Genomic DNA, 14,155 nt, shown 5'->3' with positions numbered 1-14,155 from the left:
GTTGACTCAGCACAATTTTGTTGACTTAAAAGGATACTTCTCACTGAAGTAAAATAACACAGTATTTAAAATCTTTTATGTGTAAAGTTTTTTTTTTGAATTAGCATACTTTAGAAAATAAAACTTGACTTTTAAATGCCTGTTTACCATTCTGTTGTTAATTATATTTAGTTGATATCCATAGATTATTTTGGCAGAGTTGTTCGTAATAATAGTTAACATTTATTGAGCTTTTACTGTCCATCTAGTTTCTTTACATATATTATCTTAAGCTTGGACAGTGAATTATAGGTACTATTATCCCCATTTTACAGCTAAGGGAACTGAGGCATTGAGCGGTTAGGTGATATCCTTGGGTCATAGAGTTAGGAGAATGTGGAGCCAGGATTAAAATCTAGACAGATGATATGCCTTAAATCTTTGCTATAGCTGCCTTTCTTGTTATCTCAGTAATGAAATTAGCAGTACCAGCCCCTAGTCCTTTTTAGGTGAATTTTATCCATATGCATGTTCTTGATATCATTAGGTTTCAGATGGAGCTCTGCGGTGTTTTGCCTCACTAGCTGACCGATTTACCCGTCGTGGTGTTGACCCAGCTCCGTTAGCCAAGCATGGATTAACTGAGGAGCTGTTATCTCGCATGGCTGCCGCTGGTGGTACTGTATCAGGGCCATCATCAGCTTGTAAACCAGGTCGCAGCACTACAGGAGCGCCTTCCACAGCTGCAGATTCCAAATTGAGTAACCAGGTGTCAACAATTGTAAGTCTGCTCTCAACACTTTGCAGAGGCTCTCCAGTAGTCACACACGTAAGAGTGTTTTTGAATCTTTGATTTTTAATCTTTCAGTAAAAGTATTTTTGTGTAATGCAAATATATTAAACATTTCTCCCATTCCCTTTCTAGGATCTCCTGAGGTCGGAACTTCCAGATTCAATTGAAAGTGCATTGCAGGGTGATGAAAGATGTGTGCTTGATACCATGCGTTTGGTCGACCTTCTCTTGGTGCTATTATTTGAAGGACGAAAAGCTTTGCCAAAGTCTAGTGCTGGATCTACAGGCAGAATCCCAGGACTTCGGAGATTGGATAGCTCTGGGGAGCGCTCACATCGGCAGCTTATAGACTGTATTCGAAGTAAAGATACCGATGCACTTATAGATGCAATTGACACCGGAGGTCGGAAAATATTTTTTAAAATATAAAAAGAAAACTGTGAGATAGGAATTATATAGGCAATTTCTAGTTTCTAGATTTTAGACAGTATTTTTAGTTTTGCCAGATAATAGAATGGCCAACCTCTATCTTTCCTCTCCTCTCCCCATGTCTATAATTATCAGCCTGGTGCATGGTAAGACCTGAGTAAATGCCTGTTAAATGGGTAAATGAAATGAATAAAGGAAACTAGTACCCTGTTGAATTGTGTTATATATTTAGTTGGTTTTTTCTCTTATTTTATGTTTATTTTTAAGGCTTAAAGCCTTGTGAATCCTCAGTGATTTAAAAATTTTAGAATACCTTTTCTTAGCAGAATTTGTTGATGGATTATTTACTACTGCAGAGTTGACCTAAATGTTTAAAATTGACTCTGTATTTAGTGATTATTAATAACAGTCTTTAAATGGTTCCCACTGTAGAAAAGTTCAGTATTATTTTGTTAGATTTTTAAAAATTAATTTTTCTCCTTCAAACTTCCAGCCTTTGAAGTAAATTTTATGGATGATGTGGGTCAGACACTATTAAACTGGGCCTCTGCTTTTGGAACTCAGGAAATGGTAAGCTAATAAATAAAAGCTACTGTTTTAAATCAAAGATAGAACTATTAATAAGGCAACTTTATGATTCTTCATAATTTTACAGGTAGAATTTCTTTGTGAAAGAGGTGCTGATGTTAATAGGGGTCAAAGGTCATCATCATTACATTACGCTGCATGTTTTGGAAGACCTCAAGTAGCAAAGGTAAAATCCAGGTTTTTGAATTATTAATTTAATATTTAACATTTACATGGTTCTAAAATTAGAATGATATAAAAGCTTTTATTCTGATAAGTCAAGCTTCTGTGCCATCTCCATTCACCCCATTCCCCATTGTTCACTGTAGGTAAGCGTGTTTTATCTTTTTAGTGTTTCTTAACATAGATAACAAGCAAAAAGAAATGTGTATACTTACTTCCTCCTTTCCTAATACAAAACGTGTAACATATTACATACACTAATTTATACTTTACTTTTTTCATTTAATAGTATACATTGAAGACCTCTTCCTGTTAGTATTTGAATAACTTTTTTACATCTGTATACTTGCCCTGTGTGGATATACTGCAAATTTATTCCCTGTTGCTAAGCACTTTAATTTTTCCAATTTCTTACTCTTGGCATGATGGCACCAAATAATTTTGTACATGTTTGTGTTGTTTTTATTTATCATTAAAGCAAATAATTTATTTGCTGAAGAATCATAGTATCTTTGAGTCTCAGATTAGCAAAGGACATTGGAAAGTTCTTTTTATAGTTAGAAATTGAGGCGGTTCAGAGAGGTCAAGTGATAAGGGTTGAACCAAATGTGTGGATGATTTAGGTCTCTAGAATCTTCATAATGTGAAGTAATTCGGCACAGTGCAATGTTAGTCTGCTACTAAGTCAGGCACTCTTGGATTCAAGCCTCAGCTTATTAGCAAGACGGTTGTGTGGCCTTGGGCAAGCTTCTTCAGTTTGACTTGCAGTTTTTTAAGTTAAATGTGTATACTATGCAAGCATGATTATTGTTATAATTAGAAAAAAATACATAAAAATGCATAGTATAGTAGTCAACACATCGTAGATGCTCACATGGTTGCTTTTATTATTGTCTTTACAGTATATGAAAATTTGGATTAACATCTTAGCTTTCTAACTTGGCAAAGGTGTTCTCGCTTCAAGGTCAAGTTCTGTCAATTTCAGTTGGTTAGTTATTAAAGAGAATGATGCTTCTAAGGATGATAAAAAAAAGTTTTATTGAACCATTTTCTTTTGACCTGTACTGTTTTGCAGTTATGAGTGCTTGGGTGGGAGAGAAGAAGCCAAATGAATCGTATCTCACCCTAACCTGACTTGATTATATGTCAGCCTACAGTGAGCGATAGCTGCTGTTACTAATGACAGGATAGGTAGGACTCACTGAGCACGGAAACTCTGTGCTAGCCAGTGTCTTAGGTATTTAACATGTATTATCTTTAATCTTCATAGATTCTTCTTTTTTTAATTGATCCTAAGGTACACCTCCACTTCTCCCCTTCACCGTCCATACACATTTTGACATCTCTTAAACAGGAAAATGTTGTATAATTGCTATTGACCAGATAGAAATTGCAGCATAGTGATCATTACCCGTTCATGCAACAGGAATAAAAAATCCTGTCTGATAGAGAGGCACTCAGAAATGCTGCATATCATTAATGCTCTTTATGGCACAGACGATAGCTTTGTTTGTAGAAATACAAATATTGTTGATTTTGAATAAAAAAACAATTAATTATGAAGAATTGTGCTCAGAATGTGAAGTTATGGAATACCTTATAGTTCATTTCTATTTTCTTATGTTTTTCCTTGTAATGTGTGGGAAAAAATCTTAAGTTTAAAAAATTTCTTTTAATGAGTTTAAAAAGAAATTCCAAGCTATAAGAAAGCATGTTACAAAATTTAACTGGCATTTTTTTTCTTTCTTAGTGGTACTTAATGATATATCTAATAATCTGTGGCATCCTAGATTTGATAAAATACTGTATTATTATGATTCAGCAGTTGGCTTTTTTTAGCCAGTACTGTACTTCTCAGATGTGTGTATGTATTCACTTATTTGTCAGATATATCTATTACATCAAACAAAGTTAGAAAAAGTGCAGCTCTGAGGCTGATAAGAAAAATATGAGATGTGTTCTCTGTTCAAAAGACCTTACTGTCGGAGCGCCTGGGTGGCTCAGTCGTTAAGCGTCTGCCTTCGGCTCAGGGCGTGATCCTGGCGTTCTGGGATTGAGCCCCACATCAGGCTCCTCCACTGGGAGTCTGCTTCTTCCTCTCCCACTCCCCCTGCTTGTGTTCCCTCTCTCGCTGGCCGTCTCTCTCTGTCAAATAAATAAATAAAATCTTTAAAAAAAAAAAAAAAAGACCTTACTGTCTGTTGGGGAGATAGTCTAGTGTCCATTAAAATTGGCAAACTGTGTGAATTAGTGTTTTAGACTTAAATTTTGTAGTTCATTCTAGAAGAATTTATTTTACTTGGTAATTGGCAGCATATAGTAAATGAGGAAGACGATTACCATGTCACAAACATACACTATTTATTTCCTCTGTGTTAAGGAAATTGGTAGGAGTTTGAAGGAAAAGATGATAGGTTCACATGTAAACGTACTTAATTTGAGTTGTTAATAAATAACCAAGTGAAGTTAATCTGTAATTTTTTTCAAGATCTAAATAGACCATTTTTGAGGTTATATGTGCAAAATAGTGATTTGAATTGGTGCCTGCTTAAGTAATTTTGAGTCTGAAATCTATGGGTGCAATTTGAGGATTGCAGAGTTGGATATTGAAGGAGTAAAGTGTTCATTCTTATATTCAAATGAAATGTTTTTCTTTTTTAGACTCTGTTACGGCATGGTGCAAACCCAGATCTGAGAGATGAAGATGGGAAAACTCCATTAGATAAAGCTCGGGAAAGGGGCCATAGTGAAGTCGTAGCCATTCTTCAGTCTCCAGGTGAGTGGTAAAATCTTTCCTTTTAAGCCATCTGCTGTTTATTTTTCAGCTTCACTTTTACAGATACAGCTTCTTGTGTATGTATTAACATTATATAAATGAACTATTCCTATGAAGGCAAGTAATTATATGCAAATACTTTAACATGTGTTAAACTTTTAACAGTATACCATTCAGTATTCTTTGAGACTGTGGGTGCATGAGTCCAGAATGACGAAACGAAATTTTTGTTTTTTTTAAAGATTTTATTTATTTATTTGTCAGAGAGAGGGAAAGTGAGAGAGCGCACTCAAGCAGGGGGAGCAGCAGGCAGAGGGGGAAGCAGGCTCCCCGCTGAGCAAGGAGCCCAATGCGGGACTCAATCCCAGTACCCCGGGATCATGATCTGAGCCGAAGGCAGATGCTCAACTGACTGAGCCACCCAGGCATCCCAAAAACCAAGAGTTTAAGGGGCATGGGAATGTCATAAAGAATAGTTGGGTATTGTGTAGATGAAGTACTTTGACCAGATTTTTAAGTTTTCACAGAGTAGATGAATGTGAAACCTTCGTGAAATAATTTCTAGAATCAAATGGAATATCCAAAATTTCCCTAAGTTGTGATTCAGCTCATGGGTGGGACTGACGTTCTTTAGTATTCTTGTGCTTTTGCTTTGGCAGCACATGTACTGAAAAAAATCGGAATAGTATTATTCTTACAAACACCTTTGATAGATACAGTATTTTAATTTCAGTTTAATTATTGTTAATTAGGGATACTTTTTTCCCCTTAAATATTTATTTGGGAGAGAGAGAGCGTGCACAAGCGTGGGGAGGGGCAGAGGGAGTGGGAGAGAGAATCTCAAGCAAACTCCCCACTGGGTGTGGGTTGTGAACCCTGAGATCACAACGTGAGCCAAAATCAAGAGTTGGGTGCTCAACTGACTGAGCCACCCAGGTGCCCTAGGGATAATTACAGATTGAAATTTGGTACCTCTTAATGTTTTTTTCATTGAAAGAAAAATGTTCCAAAAATTTATTTTATTAAACAATATTTGTCTGCAGGTGATTGGATGTGTCCAGTTAATAAAGGAGATGATAAGAAAAAGAAAGATACAAACAAAGATGAAGAAGAATGTAATGAGCCAAAAGGAGATCCAGAAATGGCACCCATATACTTGAAAAGGTTATTGCCGGTGTTTGCACAGACATTTCAGCAAACTATGCTGCCTTCAATAAGGTAGTTATTCGTAGTATCTGTGTTTACTAGTTAAATTATGCTATTTGTATAGTTCTGTTTATCTCCCTTTTCCAAAAGGGTTGAAGTTTATTTTAATATTGAAAAGGTATGGTAAGAATAAAATTTAGATTGGAAATTTGGAGAGTTAAATCTTTTCTTCTGATGATCTGACTTAATGAGTTTTGTGAATCAAGAAGACTAGATTCCTAACAGTTTCTGTAGCTCGATGAATATCAACTTCAGAGAAATTTCGGTAAGTACAGCAAACATTTTTTGAGCTTTTACGGAGGCCTTTTTGGTAGACGCAGTACAAGATGTTCCTTAGAGAGTTACCCAAAGAAATGGGACTTGGCTTTCACTTACTGTACCATTCGTTGCAGGCTACTGAGGAAGATTAATAAGTTAATAAGAGTAATAAGTGATAGATACACCATCAGAGTTCTCTGGGAATATACATGATTTAACGTTTAATTGGGCTGTACAATTGGAGAAAACTTTATGTAGAAATGAGATTTAAATTGGGGTTTAAAGGATATTTGGTGGGGGGCTCCTGGGTGGCTCAGTCATTAAGCGTCTGCCTTCAGCTCAGGGCGTGATCCCGGAGTCCTGGGATCGAGCCCCACATCAGGCTCCTCCTCTGGGAGCCTGCTTCTTCCTCTCCCGCTCCCCCTGCTTGTGTTCCCTCTCTCGCTGGCTGTCTCTCTGTCAAATAAATAAATAAAATCTTTTAAAAATAAATAAATAAATACATGCATACATACATAAAGGATATTTGGGGATTCTGTAGGCAGACAGATTGGAAGGATCACTGGGCAACTTTATGAGCAAAGGCATGGAGGTGTGAGTCAGTCCATCCTGGTACAAATCCTGGTGACTCTCCTGTAGTGTGTCATTTCTGTTCATCTGTTGCTAATACTGTGGTCTGTAGTCTGTAGTTTGACTACTGCAGTTGCCTCTTAATTAGTCTTTCTTTTCTTTTCTCTCTTCTCTTTTATAATCTGGTACTACATATTAGTCTAATTTATTTTAAAAATTATAATTCTATCTCTTTCTGACTTAAACCCTCCAGTAGCTTCCATCTGGCTTTAAAACCTAACTCCTTTTTTTTTTTTTAAGAGAGAGTGAGAATGTGAGGGCACTGGGGGTGGGGGAGAGAGGAAGAGAATCTCAAACAGACTCCCCACTGAGCACAGAGCCCCAAAGCAGGGCTCCGTCTCACAACCCTGAGTTGAAATCAGGAGTCAGAGGCTTAACTAACTGAGCCACCCAGGTGCCCTTAAAACCTAGCTTCTTAACTCTCAGACTTGCAAAGTCTTACATAAGCCCCACCCACCTCTCTGACCTCACTTAGTACTACCTAATCCCTAGCGCATTACACTTACAATAAGCTAGCCTTTTTTCTGTTTTTGGAACATTCCACGTACATCCTTGCCTTAGGCCTTTGGTACTTACCTTTACTGGAAATGTTTCTTATCCTTGGGTCTTTTGGATGGTTTGTTGCTTCATATCATTTAGGTCTCAGTTCAAATGTTCCATCCACTGATGTTTTTGTCCATCTAATTTAAATTTACCCCTAGGATACCTTTCACATAAATTATGATGTTTTACTCTCTTTACAGAGCTTTCAGTGTCTGAAATCTTGCTCTTTTTTGACTTTTGTTTGTTTTATTGTCTGTCTCCCCTCCAAAGTGAACCCCTTGAGAGCTGGCCTGTGTACAGCTATATTCCTGCAAAGACAAAGCGGTATAGAACAGGGCTTGATACTTAGTAGGTCTAGGTCCTCAGTAGATATTTAGAGCATAATTGAGTGAGTGTGTTTTGTTAGCAGTTGTAAGTATTTTAATATTAATGGAGTTAGTTTGGATTAATGGGATATGTTTGGATAGCTCAGTGAATAATGTTAAAAAGGTAGACAGGCGCCTTTATGATCTCTGAAGGCCTTTGTGGCCCATGCTAATGAGCCCATACTCCACAGTTGAAGTAGGGTCATTAAATACCTATGAGGATATTTGTCACAGTTGATTTTGTGATTTATGAAGATTCCATTGGCAGCCCAGTGGAGAAAAGTACTGGAGGAGAGTAAGAATGAAAACAGACTATTTAAGGGTTCTTTGCAATATGAAGTTCAAACAGCTGCTGAGGGACTGGGTTGTTGGGAACAAGTTCAAAAGGTTGAGAGATGGGTTGTATAGGGATTGATGACCAGTTAGTTGTGAGAGGTGAGGGAAAGGAACAGGTGAAGAATGAGTGCTGAATTTTTGATTGAGTGATTGAGAACTTGGTTTTGGATATTTTAATAAAAAGGTCTTTAGTACATGTAGATTTGTAGGATTCAAGTGCCTAGGAGTTGACATTAAAGTGCAGGCAGTCTGCTTTAAGTAGGAGAAAAGTGTCAGTAAAATAATTCACTGTGAACATTGAAGTACTTGGTTTTTATTCTTCTCCAAATAGCTACAGAGCTGTAGGTGTGAGTGGGGGCCACTTTTTTTTTTCTTAAACAAAACTTAGAATCTTCTTGAGGAGTGAGCAAGTTCAATTTTGAACAAGATAATTTTGCCTAAAAATTTTAGAGGACTAGCTGTCATGCCAATGAAAGAATCCAGATATATTTGGAGTAGAACTGCTTCATGGTAAGGTCATCAGAAAATTATAAAGTATGCCACCATTTAACAGAGATCCTTTTTAGATGGGTCTTTTCTATCATTTAATTGTGGCAAGTAAGAAAGCATAAGCCTTAGTTAAGAGCTCAGACTCTGGAGTCAAGGCAAAGTGGGTCCAAATGCCAGCATTGCCACTTCCTAAATACATGGCCATGAGAAAGGTACTTAACTTCTTTTATCTTTTTTTTTTTTTTTTTTTTTTAAAGATTTTATTTATTTATTCGACAGAGATAGAGACAGCCAGCGAGAGAGGGAACACAAGCAGGGGGAGTGGGAGAGGAAGAAGCAGGCTCATAGCAGAGGAGCCTGATGTGGGGCTCGATCCCATAACGCCGGGATCACGCCCTGAGCCGAAGGCAGGCGTTTAACCGCTGTGCCACCCAGGCGCCCCTTAACTTCTTTTATCTTAATTGGTTTATCGCTAAAGTGAAGATACTTACATTAAATTCTCTTTAGGTTTGAGAATAAAAATTAGATATGTATTAAGTGTTAGCATGGTTATGCCTAATATTTTAGAGGTTTGGCTCAGGTCATGATCCTAGGATCCCGGGATCGAGTCCCGCATCGTACTCTGTGCTCAGCAGGGAGCCTGCTTCTCCCTCTGCCTGCTGCTCTCCCTGCTTGTGCTCTCTCTCTGGCATATAAATAAATTAAAAAAAAAAAAAAAAAGAACTGAAAGGCAGACAATAGATTAGTAAAGGCTTTAAAACAGGATTGCAATTTTCTTTCTTATTTTTAATGAATGATGTGCTATGAACAAACTTACATACCATCCGTTGTAGGCATTTTAAAGAGAAGACTTTACCTTTGCATGGTGTCTGGCTGTGTAAACTACTAAAAAAAAAGAACACAGTATTCAGCCTTGCCTCATAGGAGAGCAGTTAATTGTGGAGTAGTGTGTAAAAACCTGGTTGTTCCAAGACTCCCCCCCCCCCCCCAGTTTTAGAGATATAATTGTATTAGTTAAAAGTCTGCAATGTAATGATTTATTTAGTCCTTTATATTGTATATCTAAACAAATTCTAGGTGGATTTAAAATAAATAAACCTTAGGAAAACAAAAGGAAATATTCTTGAATGGTTATCGGAATTTGATAGAAGAGTGACTTTCAAAGCTTGTTTGTGGTAGTACTATTATGTCAGATTTATCTAGATTGTCATTTAAATTTAGTCTGTGTAAAAGTTTGACAAACCACTTCTCAGAAATAGTGTTACCCACAGACAGTAATATAAAGTCATAATCCAAATAATGCCTGCAGATTGGTATTTATTTGTTAGCAGGTGTGACCAAGGGATAATATTTTCTTTACGCAAAAAGCAGTATATTTTATTTTTCAAATTTATTTATTTATTTATTTATTTACTTACTTATTTATTTATTTATTTTAAAAAGATTTTTATTTATGTGACAGAGAGACAGCCAGCGAGAGAGGGAACACAGCAGGGGAGTGGGAGAGGAAGAAGCAGGCTCCCAGCGGAGGAGCCCGATGTGGGACTCGATCTCATAACGCCGGGATCACGCCCTGAGCCGAAGGCAGACGCTTAACGACTGCGCCACCCAGGCGCCCCTTAAACTTATTTTTTTTAAAAAGATTTTATTTATTTGTCAGAATGAGAGAGAGAGAGAGAGCACGCTCACACAAAAGCAGGAGTGGCAGGCAGAGGGAGAAGCAGGCTCCCCCCTGAGCAAGGAGCCCAAACAGGACTCGATCCCAGGATCCTAGGATCCTAGGATCATGACCTGAGCCAAAGGCAGACACTTAACCAACTGAGCCACCCAGGTGTCCCAAAGAGCACTATTTTTTTTTCAAGATTTTATTTATTTATTAGAGAGAGAGGCAGTGAGAGAGGGAACACAAGCAGGGGGAGTGGGAGAGGGAAAGCAGGCTGAGCAGGGAGCCAGATGCAGGGCTCGATCCCAGCCCTGAGCTGAAGGCAGATGCCTAATGACTGAGCCACTCAAGCGCCCCCCCCCCCAAAAGCACTATTTTTTAAAAGAGCACAAATTTGTGGTAAAAATATAAGAGCCAGTTAAGTAAATGAGCCAATGTTATTATGGCATAGTGTTCAAGAAACTAACATGGAAAAATGTTAGGTGTAATTACTGAGGAATAATTGACATAAAATCATAGGATATTTGAGGTGTATGTGTTGGTGATTTCACATATGTATATGTTGTGAAAGGATTCTCCCCATCTAGTTAATTAGCACATCTGTCACATCACATGTTTACCTTTTTGTGTGTGAGAACAAATATTTAAGTTCTACTCTCTTAGCATATTTTATTATTATTTAAAAAAATTTTTTTAAAGATTATTTATTTATTTGTCAGAGAGAGGGAGGGAGCAGCTGGCACCCCGCTGAGCAAGGAGCCCAATACCGGACTTAGTCCCAGGACCCTGGGATCATGATCTGAGCCTAAGGCAGACGCTTAACCTACTGAGCCACCGCTTAACCTACTGAGCCACCGAGGCGTCTGTTAGCACATTTTATTTACACAATACAATGTTAATAGTTACAGTTGTCATGTGTTAACGTTAGGTCCTCAGACCTTATTCATCTTAGAATTCCCTCACCCTCAGCCTGTGGCAACTGCTTTCCTACTCTGTTTCTGTGAGTTCACTTTTATTAGATTCCACACATGTGATACCATGCAGTGTTTTGCCTTTCTCTGGCTTTTCTTCACTAAGCATAGTACCCTCAAGGTCATCTGTGTTGTTGCTTTTAATAGCCTTTTAGAAAATCGGTTTGCCAAGTATGGATTTAGTTCTGATATACAGTCAGTACATACGAAAGTGTTTAGACTTCTAGACCCAAGAATCCTTCTGCTGAAATAAAACTTTCCACGAAGTAGTGTTATTCATAATAGAAAAGTCTGTAAGTTAAATGTTCACAATTTACGTTTATAATAGTGTTAAAAAGGAAAATTTTATGTTCTGAATATGTATAATGTACCAGTTAAGAAATGAGTTTGAATTTAGGCTCTGTAATTTAGTAGCCCTTAGCAGGCTACCTTATTAGACTTACCTTTCTTTGTCTCACTTTCTTCATATGTAAAACTGAGCTAATAAAACCCACCTCATAGGGTTTGGTGTGTATGGATTAAATGAAGTGTAATGTTTTTAAAGTACATGAAAGGATTCCTGGCTCATAATGGCTTAGAATGATAGTAACAGATAATATATAAACATTTTTATATTGACAGTATAAAACTATGATATATAAATAATGATTTTACAACTGAATATAAATAGCCATTAACAAAAATCAGAACTAATCCTGTTAGAGCAGATTGCACTCCACTGGCCTACTGTTTTCTATAATGTACTTGAATTTATAATCAAATGCTTTTTTCACTTGAAGACTGTATAGTGTTACGAATTTCAGCTAAAGAGAGTTAGGATATACATCAAGTAGGGACCACATGCTGTAGAAATACATGTGTCACATGCCTTTCTTGGACTTCAGTAGCAATTTTGCTTCTCCATCCTTGTGGAAGTTACTTCCAAGGTAATGAGATCTGCAGCTCGGTGCCTAGGATATTGTTATATATAGCTCAGAAAATATGTGTGAAATGAACTGCTGCTATCTTTTACGTAATAGACCAGTCTTCTTTTAGTCTATTATAATTTAAATGTGTATGGATATGTGTTTATTTTACTTTAGAAGAACAGGTTCCTTATTATAAAACTGAGGTTAGTTTGTATGACTTTATTGAGTATCTATGTTCTAAGCAAAGCAGTGGATGAGTATAGAAGGAAAAGGAGGCATGCCAAATTAACAGTGGAAATACTTAGGGGCATGGGTTTACTAGGATGTCTTACTTTCGTTTATATGAGATCATAGTTATAAGGACCATGGGCTTAAATTTGACAAAGGACAAAAGTGCTTAATTTGAAATCTGATTTCCATATAAACTACCAGGTGTTTTAAGTTAGAGCTTTGTGTTTTGGCTTATAGGAAATTTTAAGATCATTACAATTTATACCATTTATTTTCTTAGTAATTGCATTAATCTTTACTTGATTTTCTAAAATTATCATGACATGTTAACAGTCATACTGTTAAGTGTAAGGTAGAATAGCACATTTAAGAAAAGTATAAAAGTAATTTCAGTTTTAATGAATTCACTATTTTAACAGTAGAGAATAAGTGAAATTGCTTAAAGAAATGAACATAAGCTGGTGCTGGTATTGTCTGATTTTTTGGTATACTTTCATTTAGTTTACTTTTTATCAGAGTATATAAAACTTAACTATTGGATATTTTCGTTTAATGTATAGTTGCATTTTGTTTTATTTTAGGTTCTTTTCCTGGCTTCCTAAAATTCTTTCTTCCTTCCTTCCTTCCTTCCTTCCTTCCTTCCTTTTATTTATTTATTTATTTATTTATTTATTTATTTTTTAAGGAAGGCAAGTCTTGCTCTGATTCGAAAAATGATTCATTTTTGTTCTGAAGCACTCTTAAAAGAAGTTTGTGATTCTGATGTTGGTCACAATTTGCCTACAGTACTAGTGGAAATCACTGCAACTGTCCTTGATCAAGAGGTCAGATTTTTTTTTTATCTTTTTTGAAATTCCTGTAGCTTTAATTCCCTTTAGACAATGGTTAGTAAAATAATTTAATTTTTGTCCTAATTTCAATAAATCGTTTTGTCTGTGAAATTATTGCATTTGTCTACTTCAGGCAACTAAACTTATTTTTATCATTTTCCCTTAATTTCCTTTTTATTTTCCCCAGGATGATGATGATGGCCACTTGCTGGCTTTGCAAATCATAAGAGATTTGGTAGATAAAGGTGGTGATATTTTTTTGGATCAGCTAGCCAGACTTGGTGTAATTAGCAAAGTGTCAACTTTGGCAGGTCCTTCCTCTGATGATGAGAATGAAGAGGAATCAAAACCAGAAAAAGTGAGTGATGTTGATTGCAGTGTTATCAGGAATAGAGTTTCTTTTGAGGATATCTATTTTTAACTTACGATGCCTTTTGATAAAATAGTGGCTGTATAAAGTAGTACTATAATTCTTTTAAATTTGATTTTTTATTTTTATTTTATTTATTTTAGAGAAAGATTTTATGTATTTATTTTAGAGAAAAAATGTGAGCAGGGGGAGGGTCAAAGGGTGAGGGAGAGAGAATCTCAAGCAGACTCTGTGCTGAGCGCAGAGCCTGATTGAGGGTTCGATCCTACAACCCCAAGATCATGACGACCTGAGCCAATATCAAGAGTTGGGCGCTTAACCAACTGATCACCCAGGTGCCCCCAAAATTTGGTTACTTTTAAAAAATTTATTGATAAAATTTAAAACTCACAGAAAAATTGCAAATAGAGTATCACAATATTCTTTATAAATTCACTAATTAGTTGACATTTTGCCCCATTTACTTTATTTACCCAGACACTGTTTGTGTGTGTATGTGTGTGTGTGTGTGTGTGTACATTTAAGAAATGTTATTTGTGGGGCATCCGGCTGGCTCATTTGATAGAGCATACAACTCTTGATCTTGGGGTCGTGGTTTGAACCCCATGTTGGTTGTAGAGATTACTTA

At 36.6% G+C, this 14,155-nt stretch overlaps 1 protein-coding gene and 1 non-coding gene across 22 annotated transcripts in view; one reads left to right on the top strand and one right to left on the bottom strand.

Annotated features, from left to right (window-relative positions):
• The window catches only part of HECTD1 (HECT domain E3 ubiquitin protein ligase 1), an 83,060-nt gene that overhangs the window by 22,044 nt on the left and 46,861 nt on the right, over positions 1–14,155 (top strand). For all 21 annotated transcript variants that reach the window (XM_048223398.2, XM_048223251.2, XM_048223017.2 and 18 more), the window contains exons 5-12: positions 527–808; positions 905–1,175; positions 1,695–1,771; positions 1,857–1,955; positions 4,613–4,727; positions 5,771–5,945; positions 13,013–13,151; positions 13,345–13,515. In XM_048223398.2, the coding sequence (XP_048079355.1) occupies positions 527–808; positions 905–1,175; positions 1,695–1,771; positions 1,857–1,955; positions 4,613–4,727; positions 5,771–5,945; positions 13,013–13,151; positions 13,345–13,515 (1,329 nt within the window). The remainder of the gene's footprint in view (positions 1–526; positions 809–904; positions 1,176–1,694; positions 1,772–1,856; positions 1,956–4,612; positions 4,728–5,770; positions 5,946–13,012; positions 13,152–13,344; positions 13,516–14,155) is intronic.
• Positions 9,327–9,471, bottom strand: LOC113266245 (small nucleolar RNA SNORA15). The gene has a single exon (XR_003320330.1). It is a non-coding gene; the product is annotated as a small nucleolar RNA SNORA15 (small nucleolar RNA).

The sequence above is a fragment of the Ursus arctos genome, unplaced genomic scaffold (genome assembly GCF_023065955.2).
Source record: "Ursus arctos isolate Adak ecotype North America unplaced genomic scaffold, UrsArc2.0 scaffold_37, whole genome shotgun sequence".
NCBI classification, from domain to species: Eukaryota; Metazoa; Chordata; class Mammalia; order Carnivora; family Ursidae; genus Ursus; species Ursus arctos.
The sequence above is the reverse complement of the archived record's forward strand: the minus strand, read 5'-3'. Positions and strand labels throughout refer to the sequence as shown.